This window comes from Rutilus rutilus, assembly GCF_951802725.1.
Source record: "Rutilus rutilus genome assembly, chromosome: 4".
Taxonomy (NCBI): domain Eukaryota; kingdom Metazoa; phylum Chordata; class Actinopteri; order Cypriniformes; family Leuciscidae; genus Rutilus; species Rutilus rutilus.
The window spans coordinates 27,966,794-27,993,965 of record NC_140212.1 but is presented as its reverse complement, the minus strand read 5'-3'; the positions used below and the strand labels follow the sequence as shown (position 1 = coordinate 27,993,965).

The 27,172-nt window shown below is 40.4% G+C and overlaps 1 protein-coding gene and 1 long non-coding RNA gene across 2 annotated transcripts; both read right to left on the bottom strand.

Moving 5' to 3' along the window:
• Nucleotides 1–3,037: 3,037 nt before the first annotated feature.
• LOC311289952 lies at nt 3,038–3,697 on the bottom strand. Its single transcript, XR_014627252.1, has 3 exons — nt 3,566–3,697; nt 3,274–3,471; nt 3,038–3,174 (listed from the first exon to the last, which is right to left on the bottom strand). It is a non-coding gene; the product is annotated as an uncharacterized lncRNA (long non-coding RNA).
• Nucleotides 3,698–8,665: 4,968 nt separating this feature from the next.
• Nucleotides 8,666–17,977, bottom strand: LOC311289987 (uncharacterized protein). Its single transcript, XM_084408271.1, has 15 exons — nt 17,503–17,977; nt 17,253–17,333; nt 11,970–12,088; nt 11,692–11,811; nt 11,550–11,597; nt 11,380–11,463; nt 11,105–11,170; nt 10,468–10,528; nt 10,323–10,373; nt 10,146–10,190; nt 10,000–10,064; nt 9,801–9,906; nt 9,642–9,710; nt 9,410–9,563; nt 8,666–9,242 (listed from the first exon to the last, which is right to left on the bottom strand). The coding sequence occupies exons 8-15, from the start codon at nt 10,507–10,509 to the stop codon at nt 9,013–9,015; spliced, it is 762 nt and encodes a 253-aa protein (XP_084264397.1). The 5' UTR covers nt 10,510–10,528; nt 11,105–11,170; nt 11,380–11,463; nt 11,550–11,597; nt 11,692–11,811; nt 11,970–12,088; nt 17,253–17,333; nt 17,503–17,977; the 3' UTR covers nt 8,666–9,012.
• Nucleotides 17,978–27,172: the final 9,195 nt, after the last annotated feature.

Here is a 27,172-nt window from a genome sequence, read left to right as displayed (position 1 = left end):
GGAAAGTACCCCATGCCAATCTCTAGGTATGGTGAAGGCTATGTGATGATGTGGGGCTATTTTAATTCCAAAGGCCAAGGGAACTTTATCAGGATGCATAGTATCCTACTTTAAAAAAAAAAAAAAAATACTTAAAAATATAAATCTGCCTGCCTCTATGGGAATTTAACATAGGGGTGTCCAAACTTATGCACCCTGTATTTTAAGGAAGAACATTTATTTATTTACGATACATTATTCATTCACAAAGAAAATTGGTGTCCTTAAAGGTTGGATTTTTCCTAATTTTTTAAATTAAGGCATTAAGTTCAATTTCCAAAAGATTATTTTTTATTCCTCTTTTTAGTCAACTTTAGCATGGGTGTCTAAACTTATGCATAGCACTGTATGAGGCATTTGTCTTGGTGCAATGGTGCTTAAAAAAAATACAATCACACAAAAAATTTAAGATAAATATATAAATCTCACAAAAATATAAGCCACACAAAAAAACAACACAAGAATCAAGTACTTTTTAGAAAAAGTACTTTTTCAATCTGGAATAAGCAATTGTCCTGTAGTGTTGGTGTTCAATTTCCAGATATGACCAAAACGGCTTGTCTTAAAGGGGTGATAGAATGCAAAATCGATTTTACCTTGTCATAGTTGAATTACGACAGTTTGGTGGGTAAATAGGACATACACTACTCACAAAAAGTTAGGGATATGCGATTTTCAGGTGAAATTTCAGAATGCACCTAAAATGCAACCTTTACACGTGAACTTAATTTGGCATTTCTACTTAAATGCCCTACTTTCATGATATAATATCACTGTAGCATGAACTTTTAAAATTTTCTATAAATTTCACACGAAACGAAAGTCGAATATCCCTAACTTTTTGTGAGTAGTGTATATAGAACCTCAAAATCCCATAGACCCCTCTTTCCTCTGCAAATCTCACTATTTGAAACTGCCTCTTAAAACGGGCAAATCCCAACGAGCCTTCGAGTTGACGTCTACTCGCTTCCTGTCCCTTATTTGGCTCAAGTCGCTGTCTTTGTCACGGCCCGAAATTTATATACACCACTGACCTGATATCAGCTAGTCCTCTTGCGCACATCTTATTAGGAGACCTTAAAGAACAGTGTGAAATACTCCATATAATCATTCTATCACCCCTTTAACTGAACTATTTACCTGTGGGGTCAAGACAGCACTCGACTCCTGAGGGAAAATCACTTGAGCTACATCTGGACGTTCACTAATGAGTGGCCACAACATGGTTTCTTTAAGCCCTTTTCTTATTTGCTTTATTTGCCTCATGAACCGTCCAATGACCTAGTGAGAAAAGACACAAAGACAAATCTTTACACGTATAGTGGTTTAAAAGAGTAATGAATGATGTTAAATAGTTTAAACAATATTCAAATACCGCATGACATAGAAGCCTTTCAAATAGCCATCTTCGGTTGTTTTCTGTCATCAAAGGAAAGTCCCATGCAAGACACAAGTTGTCAAGGCTCTCCTTTTCATCAGCTGAGAGTTTAGCACTCCCTTCAAGCTTTAAGACAAAATATGTCTAGACAGTCATTGATTTGTATGATGGCGGTTTCAACTGTGCCCCCACACAGGATGTGAACAATCGCAGGGCTTAGGCCTGTCAGTGTAGGACCTCCATGCAAAAAGCAATGACCAATCATGCGGCCTGCCATCAGAAACAGGTCACTCTCAACAAGGAATGCAGAGGATGAAGGTACAAGATGGTATGGCTCTTCATCAAACAGCTTTGTGTCACCAGAATTTCCTGTGCAAACAGAAGAAATTCCTTGACCAATTAACATGTACTCAAATTTTTAGTGATTCTGTGGTTGTATAGAACAAGAGAAATCAATAGGTATGTACAGTAGGTATAATCCTAAAAACATCTTAAAGGCAGGGTAGGTAGGATTTATTAAAAATTAAAGATCCAAATTTGTTAAAACTTTCTATATATATCAATACATAATTAAAATGTAAGAACTCTTAAAAAAAAGAGTATAAAAATCAAGTGACTCTAGACCGTTTAATCTGTATTAAACACAGCTCATTATTTCGATTCGGGACGAATCAAAGGATTGGCTTAGGCGACTGTCACTCTCTCGCAACCATGCCAACCACCCTTTTGCCACACAGCACCTGCCCACTTGCGCGCGACCGTTTGATTTGAGGAGTGCGAGAGGCACGGAACCTGATCACACCTCCGTCCAGTAGATGGCGGTAATGCACTATGTTTGCAAGCTGCCAATAAAATCTATCGAAGAAGAAGAAGAAGAAGGCACTGAACCTAGGAATACCAAAACAATGGCAGAGAAAGAGCAATCTAAATTTACAGTACCGGCATATGCAGTTAGTGAAGGCAAACCAGGCAAAAAAATGCCCCTTCCCCTCCGCTTGTCTCAGGTAAATAATGCGTCCTCTAGCTCAGCGGTCGGAGTCGCGCGTTCATGTGTTTTGGGGGCGTGGCTTTGGAAGAAGCACAGAAATGAGGGGGTGGAGTGAATGGAAATAATGAGATGTCTTTAAAACAGTCGTGAGAGGTCTACAGACACTCGATTTTGATACTTTCTTTTTCAGAGTACTTACATTTTAATTATGTATTGATATGTACATAAAGTTTAAACAAATTTGAAAAATAAAATTTTTAGACCATTTCTACCTACCCTGCCTTTAAATGCCACATGAAGTAAAAAATAAATGTTCCCAGTTTTAATCTAGTGTTCCTGTGTTAATTGTTCATTTGGCTCTTGATATGACATGTCAAATAAACAGTATCAGAATATTTTTACCTCAAAATCCCTGTCTTTCCTGTAAAACAGTATTAAATGTCTGATGACAGCTTGAACACAGGGGTGTTTACAAAAGTGACTCAGACTGCAGTCAGCAGCAAACAGATTTTTGTTACTAAACCCCACCAAATTCTTTTTCACTGACAAATAAGTCACATCATAGGCTCTAACTTCCATTTCACAAGGCCTTTTAGCACGTAGTAATTGGAGAAATTATGACATTAAGAATATTGCAGCTAAAACACTCCATAATATATGGCAAGGTAATTAAAGACACTACCAAAGTTCAACTTAAAACCATTTTTCAGCTTCTCCATGATTCTGGAGAACAAGAAGCGGTTCACTCCCTCTCCGATTGCGGGATCACCTATTAATTATAAGAAATGTAGAGATTCTGGGTTATTTGTGAAAAAAAAGACTGCACATAACAAATTCTAAAATGAACTAAAAGAGAAAAAAGATGAACCTTCAAGTCTGCATTGCATAGGATTTGCCCACTCCACACGGCGTGCTTTATAAAAAGCAATTAAAGCCATTTCCTGGTCCAACTTGCTGCCTCTGAGGTCAATGTGCAAATGCAGTGGCTTCCCTGATGCGTGAATGGCAAGTACTGTCTCCCTGTACAACTGAGCAGCCATTGCCAGGTCTGGTATGGTCTTCCAATCTATAAATGGAGTAAAGATTTCAACACAGAAAAGGCCATCAACCAAACATTTTAACAAGGACCACTAACAGGGGGTAACAAATAGACTACAAACCCTCAGTTTTGTTGGTATAATCAGAAGGTCCTGAAGAACCTTGTTGGCCGATTCTGCAAAGGTGCAATCTGTGAAGATGTGCCAGATGGTCCTTCCATTGCTTCTAAATCCACTCCACTGCTGTCAAATGAGTGCTCCTCCGGAGTTGATTGCCTGAAAGACATAATGTCTGTCTTTTAGCTTTCTCTAATCTCTGAATATGATCAAGGCAGATTCTGGACCCTTTAAATTGTGCAAATGTCTGCTAACTCAGATTGAATTGTCAAACAAGAGAATTTCAATTCTAGTCAAGCATAGGGCCTGGGAAAGCCATGGAGAAACATTTACTTTATTATTTCCACAAAAAGTCACAAGTAATGTGTTGTCCAAAACAATCAAAAGTAATGTAAAGCATGTTAACTAATTAGTCAACAAGCAAAAACCCATCGACTGGTATATTAAATATCTTATTGATCAATATTCATGTTGAGACATTTCAAAGTAAGAAGAAGACAAACACTTGCAAAAAACATAAGGAAAAAGGAAAATTTGTTATGCATCAAGGCAAAACTACATGGGACAACAACATACCTCTCATTGCAGGCACTGGCATGCATCTCAATGATGTCAGCAGGGTACACTACTTGGCAAATGGGACACACGATCTCTGCAGTGACTGTTGAAGCTGAAAAAAAGACAAATACAGTAATCAGCGTTAACTTAAAAGAAAATTATTAACTCAAATCTTAATGTTAGCAAGGCACCAATTTCTTCCATTACTATGTTTAGATTATTTTGATAAAAATGTAAGCCAAAACTTGAGAAATTATAATATGATCATATTATGTTTGCAATTTTACACTTCTAATGATCTGTGCAAGCAGGGGAGACATACCAACAACAACATTGTGGTAATTAGGAAACAAAACAACCAGGAAGAGAACAAAAATTAAGAAAATCAGTCCCATGGTTAGACTATAAGAACATCAATCAGAATAACTGAATTATCATGCTTATTCTTCACTTTTTTTTAACAACAACAAACAATCCAGCCCACATTAATCAATATAGCATGAAAACATGTAAAGTTATTATTTTAAGAGTGTGATGTCAATGTACTTATACTTACTGTTCTGACTGCAGGATACAAACGAAACATCCTGATCTTGTTTTCCATCAGCATTCTCATCGTTTTCCTGTTAATTGGATCAGGTTAACATTATCAATGACATCACTGTAGTAGTAAAGCAATTGGTGTTTTGAAAAACATGCATTCGCTGAAAATGAAAAAGATTTCATAGTCTAAGTGTCATGTTAAGAAAAACTTACTTCTTCTGTTGTAGACTTGCCACAAGAGTCTACATGCAGAGCCAAAACTTGTAACGGTAAAATTGCGATTTTGGCATTTTTCGGAATTCATGGGCATCAGAAGGAAGTGGCGTAGTGTCTATTTCATTTTGAAGTGGAATGATGAAAATCGTGTGTCTTCCATTATTGGACACAGTCTTAAGCAGTTTTGCGGTGTAGCCTTCAGACTCAGGCGGGATCAAGTTTTCTCTGGCCACTTCCTCCTTCATTATTTTGGACAGTGGGAAAGTGATCAAATTAACAGGGGTTAAAGTAAGAAAAGGTTTGTGAACCAGTTTTGTTCTACTTTTACTGCAATACATGATCTGAGTAAGTCTTCCACCTCTGTAAATCACCAACAACAGTCGTGCATGAAAACCTGCGGGTACCCTGTTTTAACTTGTTTTTCGAAAGTCCATTTCAGATGTGTCACACAATGTCAAATCATGCTGTATCTACTTACCAGTTGCCTTATGAAACAGCCATCCACCAGACAAAGTCTCCATTTTAGGGAATTCAAGCTGCAGCATTGCTGAAATCTTATTAGGACAATATAAAACAAACCATGGGCACTTCTTAATAATAAATCATCACTTCTAATGATCTCTTTAGTACATCATTTTAGAAATTCTTACCTCTGCATGGTTGCAGTGTTCAGGCACTGATATCATACCATACCATTAACAGGCTGAGCTCCTGAGACCCCTGTGGAGTTCTGGTCATGGGTTTTGGGAGTAAATAAAACTGAATATTTGTGGCCTTTGTAGATGCTGCTGAAACCATTTTAAGTGGCGTAGTAAATCTACATTTGCCACTGGTTCGTTCTCTTCGAAAAAGAGCAGGAAAAGACCTGTGAAGTAAATTGAAAGGCATGTCATACAAAATCTGAACACCTCTACATATATACATAGTAGACACAATGGCCCTCATTTATAATTCTTGCGTAGAAACGGGCGTATATTGGCGTAAGATTATGCTTACACTCCTCTCATCGCCTGATTTATGAAGCTGTGCGTACCTTTGAAATCCAGGTGTACGCAATACCTGCCCTTGATAAATGCCGCGGCTGAAAACGATCATCATTAGAATAACACGCCCCTATATATTCAAGTCTCCGCTCCCCCCACACCCTCATTTTACGCCATGGACACACGGAAGACGGCAAAAAAGAGAAACTTCTCCGACGTGGAGATCGAGACCATCACCAGGGAAGTGGAAAGAAATAAAATCGTTTTATTTGGGAGTTTAAAGAGTGGGATTAAAGGTGCCCACAAAAACAAAATATGGACCCAAATTACGAGTTCTGTTAATAGTGTGGGGGTTGAGAAGCGCACTCCAGCAGAGGTAAGAATGTTTTATTGCTTAATATAGACCAATAGTGATCAAGTTAAGCATGAGTTTTCTTTAATGCTTAATATAGACCAACAGTGATCAAGTTAAGCATGAGTTTTCTTGTTTATTGTAGGTGAAAAAAAAGTGGTCCGATATAAAGATCGCCACAAAGAGGCGCGTCTCGGCACTGAAGAGGAGCCAGCGTCAGACTGGGGGAGGCCAGTCGGATCCAAGCCTCCAGCTGACACCGAACGAGGAGCGGGTGGCAGCCCTCATCGGAACGGCGTCTTTAGAAGGTATCACCAGTGGGGGAGATACCGACGACATTCATGGTAAGTAAACTTAAATGTGATAGACCAATAAAAAAAATAAAAAAACACATATGTCCATAGTTAAATTATTTTATTTAAATTTTGCTCTATTGTTTTGCAGATGATGGCACTGCAGGCCCCAGCGCCCTCGAGGCATCTCCCCCTCAGCCCATCCAGGAGCCTGAGCGTATCCTTGCGCCCCACCCAGAGCCTGAGCAGGTGCAAGCAGGGGAAGCCGAGGCCCGTCCACCAGCCTCACGTGCGCCACGGCCAAGGGTCCTGACGGATGAGGTCCTGGAAAGACAAACAGAAATTTGTAGACTACTGGTCGAAATTAACCATTCATTAGTGTCAATAAATACGACATTAAAGCAAATAAATGAAAACTTAAAAAAAACAAAAAAAAAACATGAAAACGAAGTCTGTGTTATTTTAACTTACCCTTAAAACCGCCGAACAAGGTCCCGTCTGAGCTGAACAGCTCCTAAAGCCGGTGGTGCTGCCCACTGCTCCACTGGCACTTCTGGGTCTGGGTCAAGCGTGTCAAATGGCACACGGTTCATCTCAGCCATGTTGTGCAAGACGGCACATGCCAAAATGATATTGCACACCTTCTTTGGCGAATAGAGGCGAATAGATCACCTCTTCAGATGATCCAGAATGCTGCAGCTCGTCTTGTCTTCAACGAGCCCAAGAGGGCCCACGTCACTCCTCTGTTAATCTCTCTGCACTGGCTACCTCTCGCTGCTCGCATCAAGTTCAAGGCATTGACGCTTGCTTACAGATCTATCACAGGCTCAGCTCCCTCCTACTTTCACTCACTCCTACGAGCCTACATCCCTACCAGACACCTACGATCAATCAACGAGCGACGTCTCGTGGTTCCATCACAGAAAGCCACAAAATCACTTTCCAGAACATTCTCATTCACAGTTCCATGCTGGTGGAACACTCTCCCCACCCTCATCCGGAATGCAGAATCCCTGACAACATTCAAAAATCAGCTGAAAACCCATCTCTACCGTGAGCACCTAACTTCATAAAAAAAAAAAAAAAAAAAAAACGTTCCCCTTTAAAACCTCACTTATCATGCTTATGCTACTCTGAATAATGCCTGAACTTCGTATTTTGAGCACTTCTTGCATTGTTGTTGTTGTTTTTTGCCTCTTCATGATGACTCGCTTAATTTAGTCCTGATTTGTAAGTCGCTTTGGATAAAAGCGTCTGCTAAATGACTAAATGTAAATGTAAATGTAAATGTAGAGCAACGTGCCCCCCACGTGTGCCAGGCAGAGCCATCTACCTTTTAGGAGCCCCACGCAGCGCTCCACAGTGGCTCGTGTTTGTGCGTGCGCGTGGTTGAAGTTGCGCTCCTGATGCGTCACGGGGTTTGGCACAGGGGTGATCAAAAAGTCCAAAAGAGGATAACCCCTGTCACCTAAAGGGGAAAAGAGAGCGCACGCTGCTGTGCTCAAAAATGAAGGCATCGTGGGTGCCTCCAGGCCATCGTGCCACAACATTTAATAGGCAGAGTCTGGCATCATAAATAATTTGCACATTGACTGAATGATAATTTTTGCGGTTGATGTATGCGTAATCATTAACCGATGGTGGTTTTAGACGCACGTGGGTACAGTCAATTGCACCTATGACATTTGGAATCCCAGCAATCTCATAAAACCCCCTTTTAATCATTGTTTGCTGGGCATTGTCGTATGGGAATTGGACGTAGTGTGGGATGAGAGTCCTGATGGCAGCCAGCACGGATGGCAGCATGCGGCTCATGGTGGGTTGGGATATGCCAGACCTGTCCAATAGGGTCTGGCTGCAGACTACGGGGCGAGTGGAGCTCCACTCAATAGCGGAAATACGTCACCTCCACTGCGCCGGAGCGCATACGTCACCTCCACTGCGCCCGAGCGGATATTATAAACGATATAAACGATTGTTATAAATGTATAAATGACCTAATCTTCATGAAAAATATCTAAGCGGTATACTAAGCTTTTACGTTTTAAGACTTTTTAAAATATAATATTATATGTATGATATTATTTAATAATATTATAGTAAAAATAATTTCAGAATTTTCTATAAAGCAAAATAACATGTACAAATCAACCAATGTAAAATAATGAAGAATAATTTCCACAAATTAAGTTGTAATTGTTTTTATGTAAAAAAAAAAAAAAAAAAAAATTCTTAAATTATTTTGATAACACACAATAACTGCAAGGGACCATACTGTAGAATTTTTGTTTATATTAAAATTTTAAATATGAAATAATCAAAATTTTGTATTTACAACAAAATAACATACAAATCAACCACAGTAAAATAATGAAGAATCATTTTCAGTTAATTTAATTGTTTTTTTTAAAGAAAAGGTAAAATATATATATATATATTGACAACACACTTGAACTACAAAAAAGTGACAAATTGTTACATCAGACACATTGCGCGCGCACACACACTTCACTCTTCAAGACCTCCATCGTCCAAAAAACAATCCCAGCTACAGTAGCCAGGTTTGTCATCTGAGGAGTAAAACCCCACAAGCACTCCCCGTTGTCCATTTCCCTGGTAGCCAGACCCACAGTCTTTGTAAAGCTGGCTGCATTGTAGACGGCTGCATCTAGAGATGGTGTACGGCTTTCTGTAGCTTTGCCGATGTCTCTTTGAAAGTCTTTCCCAATTCACTACACCTGTTCAATATCAAAATGACAACGACAGTCACACAATTCAGACAATAAATGAACAAATCTTTAACTGTAAAAAGTTTCAAGTTAGGGAAATGGAAGAGAGTGAGATTAACCTAGCCTAATTGTTTAGACAAAAAACAAGATGGGGCAACCACACTTATTGAACTCACTATCAAGCCATCTGAAGTGTGCCTCCTGCTGAAAATGCTCCTGGCTGACAATGTTGTTAAATGTCTGGCATGCCAGAGCCAGCCTCAGGATTGCAGAGCAGCCGTCTTCTAGAACTACGAAGACAAGGATCCTCTGGAGAATGTCATCGGGCAACTGTAGATTTGAAACATGATTTAATATGGAGTCATTGCAAGCCATTTCATCAACATTAAAGTGAATATGAACACATGCCTGCAAAATGTCAGTGGCGACTGCACCATCCTGTGAAATCCTTTTGATCTTTGCTGGGAGTGTAGGTACCTTCAAAAAGTAAAACAGAAAAACAGATCATTTAAGAAACAGCTGCACATTTATACATGCTACTTTCACTATTTTTTACTGAAATATTACCAAAGTGCTGCGTCTCCTTTTCCTAGGGACACGAAAGACAGGCAGCAGACTCCCATCCCCCATCTTCTTGCCTTCCTCTGTAAAATGTGCAAATCTTCGACCATGTCTGTAATTGACATTGACCAAATATGTTCATCATGCTTTCCCACTTTGACAGTAGTATCTATTAATGTACTACTTTTCATTTCACAAACCATACCCCTCAATTTCAAGGTTCTCCAGCAAAACCTTGCACCACCAACTCCTCAGATATGGCATGTCAGACTGAAGATAAGAACAGTTGTAATGTAATTCACCACAATTAACATTAATCATCTTTGTCAACAACACCAAGACTGCACTTACGGTGGTGAAATCAAATGCTGCCTCCATAGTTATGTACCAGGTATACTGTAAAGGCAGAAAGGCTGTTATGTTGCCATGCCATTTGTATGAGCATAAATTAACCAAGATGAATAAAAATGGACAATGGATGTTGTGTGGACACCACTAAACATCCTGAAAATGAGCCTGGCAACTCACCATAACCATAAATAATCCACAGTCAATCCCAAAATGTTGTAGGGGTAGCCCCTGTTTGAAGAAAGAACACCCATTATGAAGAATTTACAATGACTATCAACCTTATACAATGTTCTTGTGCATTTTCATTGCAAATGATTATTACCTCAACATCCAGGCCTGACTGTTCTTCCCATGGCCCAGGCATGAGCTTTTGTGCAACAGCCCTGATAAAAATCAAGACAGTGTTACGAAGAATACTTACAATTTAAATACACACATTACAATTCAGCTGGGGAACACAAACCGTTTCAGAAATGCAGAATAAAATTAAGAAATTGGTTGAACATGAAATGCCAACAATGCTTACATCCTCTGAACGTGAGGTACTATAACTATGAAGTTTGTGCAAGAAGCCTTGGCAAGTCAAAGGAACGCGACTGCCGAGAGTACATGTATATAAACATGGGCAAGTCAGAAGAACACGACTGCCAAAATTGTAGTTGCATTAATGTGGGCATGTCAGGGGAACGTGACTGCCGAAATATATCATCGTGTTGTAACCTCAATATGTCTCGGTAGGGCTTGTAGCCAAAGCCTTGTTCCCACTGTGCAAACAGCGAATCGAGGAACAGTATTCCTCTTTTGAGTGGCATCATCACCTATGAGAATTGTCTTGGCAATGAGTAAACCTTTCATGTGTAATATTCCAATAAGCGTTGTAAAAAGAAATCTTCATATGCTTCTTTTCCACATCAACAGTATAGCTTGACAAACTTTCTTTGAAAGCATGCATTACTTACACATAGCAAAAAATGGCCTTGTGTCCACAGCGGGAATATAAGTGTATCTTTCTCGGTGGAGTCGACCTTATAAGAAAGCAAGTTATGCTGTTAATTCAAATCAGTTTAATTATTGCTGTTAACCCTCTACAATGCGAGCAAATCACTCGCATATGCAAATAAATTTCACTCTGGGCGACTATTAGAAAATAGAAAATTTAAATTATTAATTACTAGCCGATTCTATTGCCAAGGTGTGCGTAGAGGGTTGACTGTACAAATGGGTAGGTACTTACAGGAAGACTGCCTAGAGGGTCACAACTCAAGGGTGGGAGCCATGTTGGGGGGATGTGGAGGTCCATAATAAAGACATTTTTCCCCTACAGAAAGACAACTGACTTTGTTGTACTGCACAGAGCTCACATAGGTCCCTCTAAAATATACATTTATACATGTGTATACGTACCTGTAACTCGACTATCTCCTTAACAAGCCTCAGACAAGCATTTCCCACCTGTTCATATGATTTAATGTTTTTTACTGTATTTACAATACAATAATTAAAACATACCGAGTACTTTAACATTCCAACAAAGTCTTTCACTCACCACTGAGTCCATTTCCCTGTTTAGACCTAAAGATAACAGGTTCTCCCTGGTCAAACATGTAGGGCCATCCTTAACCAGAATTTCATTGGCAGGCCTACCCTCATCCAGAACATAGCTGACCTACAAGTAAGACAAATTAAAAGTAGCATTACATAATAATAATAATATAATAATAATAATAATAATAATACAATCAACAATATCAACAAAATCCTTTAATTACTTCAATGGAAGAAGAAGAAATTAAATTCTGTCAAATAAGCTATGCATTTATGTACCAGCTGTTCCTGGAGGGGATGATCTCCTCCAGCTGCCCACATTGTTCTGCAGGGCCTGAGGTTGCTGATGGCAGTAAGTGTTGCACAATGCTGCCCACAATGGTGCGAAGGGCCAACACCTAGGCAAGGCAAGGCAAGGCAAGTTTATTTATATAGCACATTTCATACACAATGGCAATTCAAAGTGCTTTACATAGAAGAAATTAAAATAATAAAAAGAAATAAGAATAATTAAAACAGTTTAGAAGAATACAAAATAAAATACAGTACAAACAGTCGGACGAACATTGGCACAGTGCTCATTCAGTAAATGCATAGTTAAACAGATGTGTTTTGAGTCTGGATTTGAATGTGACTACAGTAGGAGCACATCTGATCTCCTCTGGAAGCTGGTTCCAGCTGTGGCTGGCATAATAGCTAAAAGCGGACTCGCCATGCTTAGAGTGAACCCTTGGTATTTCAAGCTGATATGATCCTAATGATCTGAGTGATCTGTTGGGTTTATATTCAGTGAGCATATCTGCAATGTATTTAGGTCCTAGGCCATTGAATGATTTATATACCAGTAATAATACTTTAAAATCAATCCTAAATCTAACTGGGAGCCAGTGTAAAGACCTGAGGACTGGTGTGATATGTTCATATTTTCTGGTTCTGCTCAGAATCCTGGCGGCAGCGTTCTTTATGAGCTGCAACTGTCTTATGGTCTTTTTGGGAAGGCCAGTGAGGAGTCCATTACAATAATCCACCCTGCTGGTGATGAAAGCATGAACAAGTTTCTCTAAGTCTTGTCTGGAAACAAAGCATCTTATTCTTGCTATATTTTTCAGATGATAGTATGCTGATTTAGTTATTGCTTTGACATGACTACTGAAACTAAGGTCTGACTCTAGTGTCACACCAAGATTCCTGACTTGATGTTTAGTTGTTTGACCCCTAGAGTGAAGGTATGCGTTCACCTTGAGAACTTCATCTTTGTTTCCAAACGCAATGACTTCAGTTTTGTCTTTGTTTAACTGAAGAAAGTTTTGACACATCCAACTGTTAACTTCATCAATGCATTGGCACAGGGAGTCAATGGGGCTGTAATCGTTAGGCGATAGGGCTAAGTAGAGCTGTGTGTCGTCTGCATAGCTGTGGTAAGCAATTTGGTTCTTTCTCATTATTTGGCTCATTGGGAGCATATACAGGTTGAACATGAGTGGTGCAAGAATTGAGCCTTGAGGGACTCCGCATGTCATGGATGTCCACTCAGACTTATGGTCTCCTATACTCACATAATAACCTCTCCCATCTAAGTATGACCTGAACCATTTTAGGACTATCCCAGAAAGCCCCACCCAGTTTTCCAGCCTGTCCAGAAGTATGTTGTGATCGACAGTGTCAAATGCAGCACTGAGGTCGAGTAGTACCAGCACTGATAATTTGCCTGAGTCAGTATTTAAGCGAATATCGTTTATTATCTTTATGAGCTCTGTCTCTGTGCTGTGGTGCGGTCGGAAACCAGATTGAAAATTGTCAAAGTATCCATTCGAGCATAAGAATTTGTTCAGCTGATTGAAGACAACTTTTTCAATGATCTTACCTATGAAAGGAAGATTTGAGATCGGTCTATAGTTGCTTAATATGGTCTTATCCAGATTGCTCTTTTTCAGGAGGGGCTTGACAACTGCAGTTTTCAGGGAGTTTGGAAAACTCCCAGAGAGAAGTGAAGCATTTACCACTTCTAGAAGATCTGCTTCTAAACTGTTTAACACACTTTTGAAAAACGATGTGGGAAGTGTGTCAAGAGCGCAGGTTGATGTTTTAAGGTGCTGTACGGTTTCTTCCAAAATTTTGCCATCAATTTCTTTGAAATCAGACATAGTAACTACTTTCTCCGGTGGTTTGATCTGTCTGACCCCAGCGCAAGACAAGGATGTGCTGATCACCTTTCTGATATTATTGATTTTCTCAGAGAAGAAAGAAGCAAACTCACTGCACTTGCTGTCTGAGAGCATTTCACTGGGAATCTGGCTTGGGGGGTTTGTCAGTCTCTCTACAGTAGCAAAAAGAGTGCGTGTGTTGTTTAAATTGCTGTTTATAATATTTGAGAAGAAAGTCTGTCTAGCTTTGCCTAGTTCCATATTGAAAGCATGAAGGCTGTCTTTGTAGATGTTATAATGGACTACAAGTTTTGTCTTCCGCCACATGCGCTCTGCTTTTCTGCATTGTCTTTTCATATTTTGCACTGCTGTTGAGTTTCTCCAAGGTGCCTTTTGTCTGCCACTCTTCTTCCTGACTTTAACAGGAGCAATATCATCAATTACACCTTTAACTTTTGAGTTAAAAGAATCAAGGAGAAAATCAACAGAGTCTGCAGATATGCTTGGTGTTAAGGATATAGCCTTCATAAATAGGACACTAGTGTTCTCATTTAAGCATCTCTTCTTGACAGACACAGATCTAGCTTCAGTGGCAGGAGAGATCAATATATCAAAGAAAATACAGAAATGATCAGACAGTGCTACATCCTTAATAACAATCGATGAAATGTTTAGACCCTTACTGATAAGTAAATCTAGAGTGTGTCCACGATTGTGTGTGGGTCCATGTACATGCTGAGTCAGATCAAAAGTTTTTAAAACAGTTTTGATTTCTTTTGCCATATTGTTTTCTCCATTATCTATATGGATGTTAAAATCTCCAGTAATGGCAAAACAGTCAAACTCTGATGTAATTGTTGATAACAGTTCTGTAAAGTCCTCAGCAAAGGCTGGAGAGTATTTTGGAGGCCTGCAAATAATGAAAAGTAAAATGCGTGGAGCACCTTTTAACACAATACCCAGATATTCGAAAGACAAGTAATTCCCAAATGATATTTGCTTACATTGATAGATATCTTTAAAAAGGGCAGCTAGACCCCCACCTCTCTTAACAGCTCTGCAGACACTCATAAAAGTAAAGTTAGGAGGGGCTGCTTCATTGAGGATTGTTGCACTGAAGCTGTCTTCTAGCCAGGTTTCATTTAGAAGCATAAAATCCAGGTTGTTTGTGGTTATTAAGTCGTTGACTAGAAGTGATTTATTTTTAAGTGAGCGAATGTTTAAAAGAGCTAACTTAACAGACTTACTTTTCCCCACAGCAATATTAGTTTGACGTGTAATAGGCACCAGATTAGTTGGGTTTGCTGTACGGCTATTGAAGGCCTTAGACTTTCTATCATGTAATAGAACAGCAATAGAGAAAGATACAGGCACACTGGGTTCCCGCTTGTTTTGTAAACATTTGAGAAAGTTACTGTTATCAAAACGGGGACCCAAAACACATCACTGAGAGCTGGTATCAGTTGTTTTTGGTTCACCTCGAGCAGAAGGAGGAGGGTGTGGGCCCTGGCGTTGTGGCAGAGGCCGAAGAGCTCTCACAGGAGGAGGGGGAGGGGGAGGGCGAGCTGGGCCCGCAGGCTTTGGTGGTAGTGGTGCCTGTCTTTTTTTAGTTGGTATCTGGGGGCTTGCAGCAAAAGAGTGGGATAGTCTGGTTCCAGCATGCACCAGTTCTTCCATTTTCTGTGAGAAGCACAGTAGTGGCGTTGCAGGAGAGAGGGAGAAAGTGTCTGGTGAAAGGGGCTGTTGCTCTGGTGTTATAGGAGGCTGTAATATGCTGTCCTGGCTTCCCTGGCTGTTTTCCAGGAAGTCGTCCTTGGGTGCTGAATCTTCGAGCAGTTCTGATATGGCTGTCTGTGGTGAGCTCTGTGTGCAGGGCTCAGCTGAGATTGTGTCCGTGAGCAGAGGTTGTTGTGGCGGAGTGGTGTTATCATGTCCATTTTGCTGCTGAAGAGAAGTCCCGTGGTCATTCATACTGTGTCCAGGTGTGTGTGTGCCATTCAGATTGAGTAGATTGGCACAAACCGCAGAAGGATGATTTAGGGAGAAGTAGATATTGTCCTTTAACACTCTTGAACCAAGTTTGTTTGGGTGATGGCCGTCCCGATGAAACAGTTGTCGTTGACTCCAGAAAAGATTGAAATTGTCAATGAAGTTCACTGCTTTTATATTGCAGGTTTTTTGCAGCCATGTATTAAGCCCAAGCAACCGTGAAAACCTGTTTGTTCCTCTTGCTGGGAGTGGTCCACTGATGAATGTTTGAACTTTCAGTCTTTTAAGTGTTTCAAAAAGTTCATTGAAATCCTTCTTAAGGAGTTCTGACTGCTCTTTATGAATATCATTCTTCCCCACATGTATGATGAGTCGATTTGCAGTCTTATGTTTCATCAGAATGTTCTGAAGTTCCCTGTTTATATCAGAAGTTGTTGCTTGGGGAAGGCAGCACGTAGTTGTATCCCTGTTGCTAATGTTTCTGATTATGGAGTCCCCCACTATCAGAGTCCTGGACTCGGCTGCGCTCTGAGCTGAGTGCCGCTGTCTGCTCGACCTTGAGCGCCAGTTAGCATCAGTGTTAGCTACTGGCCTATTCAGTCTGTGTTCGATCACATTCATCACATTTGTGGATTCCTCATTTACATTCATTAGCACTTCAAATCTGTTCTCAAGATGTATAGGCGGTGGTAGGAGGCCAGTGTTTGCAATCCTTGTCAGAGCTGTATCTGGGGTAGAGGATGCTACTGCGGTAATATGTGATGCTCGTGACAATCTGATGTCTCGAGTGCCTTTGGGTTTAGCTCCCTGTTTGTGCCATCGATTAGTAAGTCGATCGGCTTGTTTCTCTACCTGTCGAGGAGTACTAGTTTCATGGGACTCACCGGCTGTATGCTGAGGGTGTCCATGACGAAGCTCTGTTGTGTGCTCCGTCTGGTTTGGTGGTCCCGTAAGTAACTTTGTTTCAAGAACTGCTATCCTTTGTAAAAGTCTGTGGCAGTTAGTGCAGCAAGTAGATTCCAGAAGAGGCATTTTCTCTTATCCTTGTAGGCAGTTGTGTTTTCCTTTCCCGGTATGTAAGCTGGTCGGGTAAAAGAATTCTCAGTTTTTGTAGTAATCCAAACTTTGTCGTATGAGCACTGTGCTGATTTGCTGAAGTTAAAATTAGGTGATAAAAGGAAATAAATATAGAAAAAATAGGAGATAAAATGTAAAAGCGATAGAGCAAAGCGCGGAGCAGTAAGCAAGAGCGTCCGAACAGTAGCTGAGCAGGAAGTTCATCTACACCTACAAGAAATTAGTCTTATTAGTGCTAATATACATTAATCTCACTGCATTTGATCTGAAAGTAGCACTCACCTATCCCCAACATTAAACTCTTCCCAGTTAGTAGGCATTAGTTATTTCAGCTCATATTCATAGTGCTCACTTTGTGTTGGTGCTTCATCAGTGGGTGGTTGTGCAGCTATGCTTTCAGTTGACCTCGGCTCGGCTGGAGTGAGTTGAGATCCTTAAGGTTTTGAGTACAGCAACATTTGATGTTATGAACCAATTAAATGACTAGAATATGCATTTCAGTGAAGTTTTTAACTTTTAGACAAAACAAACAATTACGTCACATGGGTCAAGATTAATTACATGACTGACTTTGTATGATGATTAATGTTAAAGCAATTTACTTGTTGCTGAAGATGCCTGAGCCACCACAGTTGTGCTTCGTCGTTTTGATGCATCACCTATGACAGCTTGTCCCAAAGTAGACAAGGTGATGGTGTTTAGAAGTTCAAGCCGACATCCAGAATTTAACTGCCTCTCCAGAAGTGCTCTATTTGTGGAGGTGTTATGACGATGGATAACACTTCTCATAAGAAATGCATGGGTTGATGGAGTCATGTTATTGAAGAAGTAGTTGCTTTTACGCATTTTGGCAAAGAACTGCTCAGCAACTTGGCTATTCAACCACCCTTTCAGCTCAGGGACAAGTTGGATCCTGCGTAGTATGTCCTTTGGATCTGTGGCATTCTGCTCATGGAAGCGGTCATATAAGACATAGTGCTCAGATGATCCAGTGACCGGATGAGCATTATCCTCCCCACAGTGCACACTTTCATGTAGCCATGGCAGTGATACCAGCAATTTTCCATCCCTGGCAGCCTTCACATTCTCTTCTGTGGGCTCAGACAGTCTGCCCTCAAAAGGCTGGAAAGGCAGTGAATGAGGAACCCGCAAATTGGTGTGTGTCGCCAAACCTCTTGCGAAATCATAAACACAGACATTTGGAAAGTGCTTCCAGGAGAGTAACAGGTCTGCAAAGTCCCTGGGACTTTCAGCGCGTAGATTAAATTTGATGCTGTATACAATGCCATGTGGGCAAAGTATTACAGACCATCCACCTGTGACATGAGAGTTATGACGCTTGTGTGACGTCAGTAATTGGCGCCGTGTTACGTACACATATAAGCGTCACACACTCGTAGCTCAGGTAAGCGACTCTCCTCTGGGGTGCTGTCTCTTCTCCTGGCTGGGTTTGTGATTGGGGTGAAGTGTTTCAGGTAGGAAAAAGTGATGTATTGGCAGCTAAGAGTTGATGTGTAACTGCTAACAGGAGTGTTTTGTTTAGGTAGCTTCACTTTCCATCTGCTGTTTCCCTCCCGTGTGGCTTTGTCACTCCGTAAGCGAGTTTTACACTCATATGTGCGCATGTCCTCTAATCTTGCCTTTTACGTTGGCGTGTTACCTTCCCGTGTCGGCCTGGTACGTATGTTTAATTAACATCTTATGTAATTTCAGCATTTGGCAATGTTAATGACTGTTAGTATGGCTTTAGGGCGTTAGTGTATAGGAACGTACACTGGGTTATTATTCCTTTTAAACGGAGTGTTTGAATGTGCTGACTAGTCAGAGTCCCGCAACGACCTGCTGGTAAGTGCAAAATCTCTTTGTTCGTAAGTCTCGACGAATGATTTTGCATGCCGTCTCTTTTTAATTGTTTGTTTAAATTTTAGGAGAAAGTGTGGCTTCACTTTCACGACTGTATCGCTGCTTTGTTCCCACGAGGAGCACATGTCCAATGTGCTGTCTTCATCAGGATCGTTCTTGAGCGTACTCCCGTCTATTGGGGCGTGTGGAATATTATTGTTTCTTTTCTTTTTTTGGTTTGTGTGGTTGAGCTCTTTTCTTTAAGGGCATTTGTTTATTTTGTTTCATATTGTATTTTTGTTGTGATTTACTTATTTTTGTGTTATAACTCAGTGGCTGATTCCTTTTCATTTTGAAGAGAAACCATTTATCTTGGGTGTATTGAGTATTGTTTATTTTGCTGATTAGTCAGCTGACCTTATTTCAACTTAATTTAATTATTGGTTTGATTTAATTGTTGTAGCTGTCTTACCGTTTTCAGATATTTGTTTATTTTGTCTATTTTTGTCTTCTGATAATTCTTAATGGTTTAGTAAACTTAATCTGAAGTTTTTCTCTTATGTGGTTGTTTGGTTGCAAAATTTAACTTTGTTATTAATTTATGTTTGGTGTGTGCGTGTGTATTCCTCAGGAGCTGCAGGTTTACTCGGGACGAGGGCGTGTGACGTGCGGTGGTGGTGTTTCTCATGGATTGCAGTGCTTTGCTGTATGCATGAGATTTCACATTAGTACAAGTGTGCGTGTGTGTGGCACAAACCGGAATTGATCTTTCACCTAATTAACCTGAAGTAAGGTTGCAGCCCTGTGGATTGTCGTGTGTGTGCGTGAGTACGTGTGTGTGTCCCAATCTGTTGTTAAACACTGGATTGTTATTTTAAACTGATTAAAATAAAGCACCTTTTGTAATTTTGTACACAAGTCTGTGTCTCCTATTTATAACTGCCTTGGTGGTGAACCTGTGTAGCCTTTAGGCATAATTCCTGGGGTGAAACTCCCCAGGTGGCGTAGTCGGTGCTCTGGTAACTGTAATTGTATTCAGGCCTAGTGAGTGGGCAAATTGTAATTCCCTCGGATGCCACACACCTAAAATTAAAGATTGAAAAGATTGTAAAGTGTGTAACTTACAACAACTTAATACCATAATTTACAGAGCGACACAAACTTACCAGATGCACCCCATATGCTTTGGAAGAACTTGTCATATGTTTGTCTGCTCTTCATGTTCTCCTTCAGTCTTGTTATGAGATCAAGGCGGGAGCCCTTGGTGTCGATGTTGCAGGCTTTGCACAATTTTCTCACAACTCCAACCTGATAATATTTATGACAAACTGTAAACAGAACATTTACTGGACACTTTCTTACCCTTCAAACCCAGAGAGCTTCATCACATGGCAACATCACCTTTTGTTTTGCCAACTCATCAATCAGATGGTCCTCAGTAACACTGCTCAGCTGTGCTTCAGTTGAAGAGGGGCATGTTCTCACTTTTTTGAACTCTGTGTTAAGAACAGTGCCACTTCGACGCGTTTCACTCCCAATCCAGGGTGCCCAGTGTTCGTAGCTTGGACTGACAGTGAAAGGGTTGTTTGCACTGCCTACAAAATGTGATGCATTATTTTTAATCCACATTGTGTTTACACAATGAATCTGATGAAATTTAGTAATCACCATAACTCACTTTGGAAAAAAACACGACTTGTCGTCGCAAGATGAACAGAATTCCAAAAACTCTCAATGTCATGTTCACCGTTGAAGTCATCAGGGGGTGCTTTGAGGTCACTGACTGTAATGAATCACACCATTAGGCAAAAGCAACACTTCTGCACTGTAAACACACAAAATAATCACAATATCACTTACCTGCCAGCTTGAAAACCCCTTTCCTGTGTAAATCCATGACTACCACAGGTGGGTAAAATCCACAGTTGATACAGGAGTAAGTGTAGTCTGTGTCGCACAAAGCCTCAAAGTGGCAATAGGCGTGAAATATGACAGTCCTGGGTGGAAACTTCTCTCCTCTTAACCCCTCCAATGAATCCACAACTCTTGACACAGACACATGGTTCTAAAGTGTGGAGCAAACACAAATACGTCTGAGATAGACAGAGACAAATGTTCTTGTTGCTTAAGGATAGAAACTTCAAAATAAAAATAAATAAAAACGATGTAATGTTCCATGTACATAGCCCATAGCCAAGTAATCTTAAAGGGATAGTTCACCCAAAAATGAAAATTCTATCATTGTTTACTCACCCTCAAGTTGTTCCAAACCTGTATGAGTTTCTTTGTTCTGCTGAACACAAAGGAAGATATTTGGAAGAATGTATCTGGCACGCTGTCTCAAGAGGAAAGAACTGCTTTGGGTATTCAATCTTCATTCTCGGTGTTGTAACTTCTTTTGGCAGTGTTTCTGGGATTTTTTTTTCTTTGAAAATGTACTGCACACTTCTCTTGATACCAGTGTTGTCCAGGAGACTGCAACCCTCTGAGCTCGGTGTTGTGGGCACCTCTGACTTGAAGAGGTCTCTTTGGGTTTGAAAAAGATGCCACTTTGAGATGTTTATGTGTGGACAAGATGTCCGTGGCTTCGTGCAGGGACAATGCCAGGTGTTCCTTTGAGTGTTGTAGGTGACCATTGTCCTCCCAAGTCGGCTAAAACTATGAATGTCTGGCTCATGGATCGACAGGCATATTTGTGAAGGAGAACCACCAAAGTCCACAGGCACACAAAGAGGAACATGTGCTGCACAAGCAGTCTTTTGCCTCTTCACACATTTAGCAGCTTTTGCCTCTCCAAAATTTTTTGCTGCAATCATATCCCTCAGGACGTCTTCTCAGAGAAATGTCTCTGCAGCGATCTCGCTACAGTAGTCTACAGAGCGAATGTGAGAGCACAAACTGTAGCTTAATCCACTCCGCTGAGCCAAAAACTGATACTGCACACATTCCTCTAGCTCACATCTAACTTGATGTATTGTTCCCCATGTTTTTCTCTGGACATGGACTGGCACAGAAAACCCATGTCCAGTTTTTTGCACAGAAAATATGCCATTTGTCTCATCGACAGTAACACTCCGCAGATGACAGGCCTGAGTGATGTCGTGAGACAAATCAGCATGTCTCCTCAAGAGGTGTGTGTTATAATTCTTCTTGAGGAGACTAAGATTGAAATGAGGACACCTGACAGACTTCCCATAAACCTCTGCTGCACCCTGCACTGGTTGCCATGCATACAAGTGCTCGGCTGATGGAGTGGCACGATGCAGGTCAGGCTCGGCTGATGGAGTGGCACGAGGCAGGTCAGGCTCGGCTGATGGAGTGGCACGAGGCAGGTAAGGCTCGGCTGATGGAGTGGCACGAGCCAGGTCAGGCTTGGCTGATGGAGTGGCACGAGGTAGGTCAGGCTCGGCTGATGGAGTGGCACGAGGCAGGTCAGGCTCGTCTGATGGAGTGGCACGAGGCAGGTCAGGCTCGGCTGATGGAGTGGCACGATGCAGGTCAGGCTCGGCTGATGGAGTGGCACGAGGCAGGTAAGGCTCGGCTGATGGAGTGGCACGAGGCAGGTCAGGCTCGGCTGATGGAGTGGCACGAGGCAGGTAAGGCTCGGCTGATGGAGTGGCACGATGCAGGTAAGGCTCGGCTGATGGAGTGGCACGAGGCAGGTAAGGCTCGGCTGATGGAGTGGCACGATGCAGGTAAGGCTCGGCTGATGGAGTGGCACGATGCAGGTAAGGCTCGGCTGGTCAGGCTCGGCTGATGGAGTGGCACGAGGCAGGTCAGGCTCGGCTGTTGGAGTGGCACGAGGCAGGTCAGGCTGCATAGACTGTGAGGTCAGCTGATTATAACATAAGACCAAATGCCTTTCCATGTCCACTCTTCGTATAACTGTCCGTGAACAGTGGGGGCAGTGGTAATGTCCCACAGCACGGCATGGTAATCTGCATCTGTTTGAAATTTGCCCTGAAACAAAAAAGTAAAACAACAGAATAATAGAACAAAAAAATAGGACAAAAAAAACGTGTAAAAAGCCTTCGACTTTTAGGGTGGCAACATACCTTTAAAATGTAAAGATTGCTGCATCCTTCATGCTAATCCTAGCTCTGAAAGTGAGTGAGAAAACGTGAATGAAAACAGTAAAAAAACAGAAAAAAACTCAATCCGTCCCCTCAGTTTATAAACTGTACTCACAAATTCTTAAACCTGTTCCCTCAGTTTAACAAATCGTGCCCACGGATTAATAAACTGTACCGTACCCACGAGTTCCTAATCCGCGCTCTCAGATTTGTAAACCGTGTAACGTTAGCAGCTACCGTACAAAGTTAGTTAACTGTCACCGTCCCACAGGTGGGATGTCTGGCCATATATATTTAGAACAATAATATCTTAGTAAAAACCTAAAGTAATATTGACAAACTAGCCTATGGGCTATGTGCACAAGCGTCGCGACGAACTTCCGCTATTGTCAGAAGTTGGCATATCAGTTTCCGGTTTACGGCCGCTTCATCGGCATCCGCTATAAACAAACAAGATGAGTGCTGCTGTTGTACGAAATAAAGAGATATAATGTGCGTGACACATCTAAGTTTCTAAGAACTGTAGGTGGATCTAACGGCCGTTTCACACTCCGTGTGCCGTGTGTGTGTGTGCGTGCGGTGCAGGAGCAGCACGCGCTATATGCTTCACATTATGATGCGTTTGCAGTGAATAACTGATTCACGGCAGTACCACAAACACTTACTATTTTTATTTAAAATCCAGAAGTTACGCTGCAACTTTTATTTAAAACAAAGTTTTGTCAGCATTGCGATTCTCTTTGTACACATATAACTTACACTCTTTAATGGATGCATGCACATTTAAGCACAATTTAAACAACGTTACGTGGGGCTATTATTCCATGCATTACTTATTAAGTTGCTCAAGCAAGTGGCCAAATATTTAACTGTAAATTGACAAAAACAGCCGACTCTCATGCCTTTTCTTTTCCATTTAAATATTAATAAAATAAATCTTGCATGTCACAAAGAACTTGTTTTCCACCTCCACGAATGAGACGAGTGTTGTTCATTATGTCGCCTTGTTGAAGTAAATTGTAGTTTACCTTGCTTTACCCCGGTCTTCTAAAAGTAAAAAGATGACTGTGAAAAATAATAGTAGGCCTAATTAAATGCATTTATGGTGAGATTTCTACATTTTATTTAATTAAACCCATTCATGGTGAAATTACTACATTTTCAGGTCAATCTTTGTTCATTTTGACCACGAAACATGCGCTGTCACTTTAATTCAGCGTTTGCGGCACAGCAAAAATAGACTCGGTGCGGAAATAACGATATCTGCACTTCTGTATGCTTTATATTTGCCGCACCTGGAACGGATCGACGGACTGCAACCGCGTGCAGTGTGAAAGCTCTAACCTGTTAGCATGGGTACATATAAGGAGCATTGCTGTGTGCCACTTTGCTCTGCTTAAAGTCGCTAACAGCCATTTGAGCTTCAATTTCGCTCACAAAACCTTTGCATTCTATTACGAGCGAACGCATGCATACATGCATGTGTGTATTTATATACAAAATAATTATACACAGTACACACACATATATTATGTAAACACAAACTTTTATTCTGGATGCGATTAACTGCTGCACAGCCCTAATTGAAATATAGATTTAGAAAAATTGTGTGACGACCCTTAACCGTCTAGTATGAAAGCCCATTTTCACCACATAAAAAAACATCAATAAAAATATGACATAAAAAGACGATATTATGATATACTAATCCACAATTATGAGATGAAAAGTCAAAACTTTGACTTGCATATTCATAATAATGCAGCTGAAATTGACATACTAAGCAGAAATCATGACATTAAGTCATAACTATGACATTAAAAGCCGAAATTATGACATACGACAATTTACTTCAACAAGGCGACATAATGAACAACACTCGTCTCATTCGTGGAGGTGGAAAAACAAGTTCTTTGTGACATGCAAGATTTATTTTAATAAAATTTATGGAAAAGAAAAGGCATGAGAGTCGGCTGTTTTTGTCAATTTACAGTTAAATATTTGGCCACTTGCTTGAGCAACTTAATAAGTAATGCATGGAATAATAGCCCCACGTAACGTTGTTTAAATTGTGCTTAAATGTGCATGCGTCCATTAAAGAGTGTATATGTGTACAACGAGAATCGCAATGCTGACAAAACTTTTTTTAAATAAAAGTTGCAGCGTAACTTATGGATTTTAAATAAAAATAGTAAGTGTTTGTGGTACTGCCGTGAATCAGTTATTCACTGCAAACGCATCATAATGTGAAGCATAGCGCGTGCTGCTCCTGCACCGCACGCACACACACACACACACACACACACGGAAACGTGAAACGGGCGTTAGATCCACCTACAGTTCTTAGAAACTTAGATGTGTCACGCACATTATATCTCTTTATTTCGTACAACAGCAGCACTCATCTTGTTTGTTTACATCGGATGCCGATGAAGCGGCCGTAAACCGGAAACTGATATGCCAACTTCTGACAATAGCGGAAGTTCGTCGCGACGCTTGTGCACATAGCCTATATATCATTTGAAAGTTTACAATCTCTCGTTTTCATATTTGGTGGCTGTTTTTTAAAATAAATTACAGAGGAGCAGTAATTTATCAATTTGCAACAAGAATATTTCATATTCATTAGGCGTGTTTAGGCCTTTATTTTGAAATAGAAATAAACATGAAAAATCATGAAAGATTGGTAGAAACCTCAGTTTGTTTTCATGTCAAGAGTTCAAAAGATAACACACCAATTACATTTTATGAGAAAAAAAGGTCTGAAAATGTTTAGAATATAAAGAAAAATATTATGGATTCTCGATTTGAGATGTGACGCAGCGGCAGCGAGCTATAACGCACATACAGGTATGTGCTCTTTTTATGTTTATTAGAGGTTGAAATCAAATCAAATACTGCCAAAACATCCATACTATTTCTGAATAGGATGCATACTTCATAAATTGTATGAAATTATGGAAATACATGGTTCAGATCACTCAAAACATATATGAAAATGGAGACGCCCTTATATGGTCAGTAAGGAAGCTGGCTGTCCATCTAGTGAAAAAGTTTGGTACTGCGCTCAAATAAAATCTTACTGAAAGCTCATTTTTTGAGATATCAACCTAAAATTTGGAACACAACTTGTTTAGATTTTTGGCTTTAATTTTCTAGCAGTTTTAGAGTAAAATATATTTTGTAATATATATATTTTATATAAATAATTATATTTTTACATTCTATATTTTCATAAACTTTTTTTCTGTTTCACTTTCATAGTTTATTTCACTTCTACAATAATCTGGCAAATGTCTTCTTAAAAACAAGACCAACCATATGTCTATATTCCAAAGCATTCTTGAATTACAACCATTTAAGTTTGTATAGGTTTTTTTTTTTTTTGTCTATGCGAAAAAATGGGGGTGACAGTTAAAGGGTTAATTGTTTTAACTGAAAATGCATAACGTTAGATTCCTCAAATTGTCTTCACATTTACACTTCTCAATACCCGTGAATCAACAATCAGCACTAAATAAATACAAACATACGTACAACACACCAACACTAAAATGTTATCTAACGTAATATGTGGTCTCGCGCCATTACTGCTCAAAATGGAGATTTGCGTTCGTGCATCTCTTAACTAAAGAACTTTAAAACATTTAAATTAAAAAGCAATCGATATAATACTCACACCTGCACACTCTACAAACATTATACAACATTATATTTTAAAAAATCATTAGAATTAATACCTGAATAGAAGGGGAGAAAATCGCTGATGTTTCCCCACAGCGAAGTATGTGAAATGTAAAAACCCCGCGAATTTTCCAAGTGGAGGTGACGTATTTCCTGTCTGTGAGTGGAGCTCCACTCGCCCACAGTCTACAGCCAGACCCTTCTCGACCTGTCAGCAATCTCCCGTTGAAAAGTTCCAGTGGCTAAGAACCCCAGTGTGGAGAGAACCTGGACTGGAACAGGTAAGGCCCTTGACCGCCGGGTCTCACGCTGGAGGTAGGGCTCCAGGTTATTGCACAGCTCCAGGAGAAGATGCCTTGGAAGACGGAATCTGCTCATCAGCCATTCATCTGATTCATTCAGAAGATCTCGCCTATCCTCAAATACTCTTTCCCTTCTCAAGGGCGCATATGCGTCTTCTAAAAGAGCCAGGTCAGCCATCATTGAGAATTGGTGTAAGGTGGAAATCCAGTTTAAATAGCTGTTTGGATGAGCAAATGACCTATCACAATGCATTATTTTACAGCACGCGTTTTGAAACAATTAGCATTTAATTTCGTATCACGTCACATGTATTGGGGTGTACAATAGTGATGATGATGTGATGTGGAGTACCATTCATTCACATTAATTA

What these genes read in the sequence shown, in the direction of transcription:
- LOC311289987 (XM_084408271.1), bottom strand. Translation starts at nt 10,509, where the DNA reads ATGCCTGGGCCATGGGAAGAACAGTCAGGCCTGGATGTTGAG. An exon ending in AGTCAGGCCTGGATGTTGAG is followed by an intron (nt 10,374 to 10,467) that starts GTAATAATCATT and finishes TTCTTCAAACAG; the next exon opens with GGGCTACCCCTACAACATTT. An exon ending in CAGCATTTGATTTCACCACC is followed by an intron (nt 10,065 to 10,145) that starts GTAAGTGCAGTC and finishes TCTTATCTTCAG; the next exon opens with TCTGACATGCCATATCTGAG.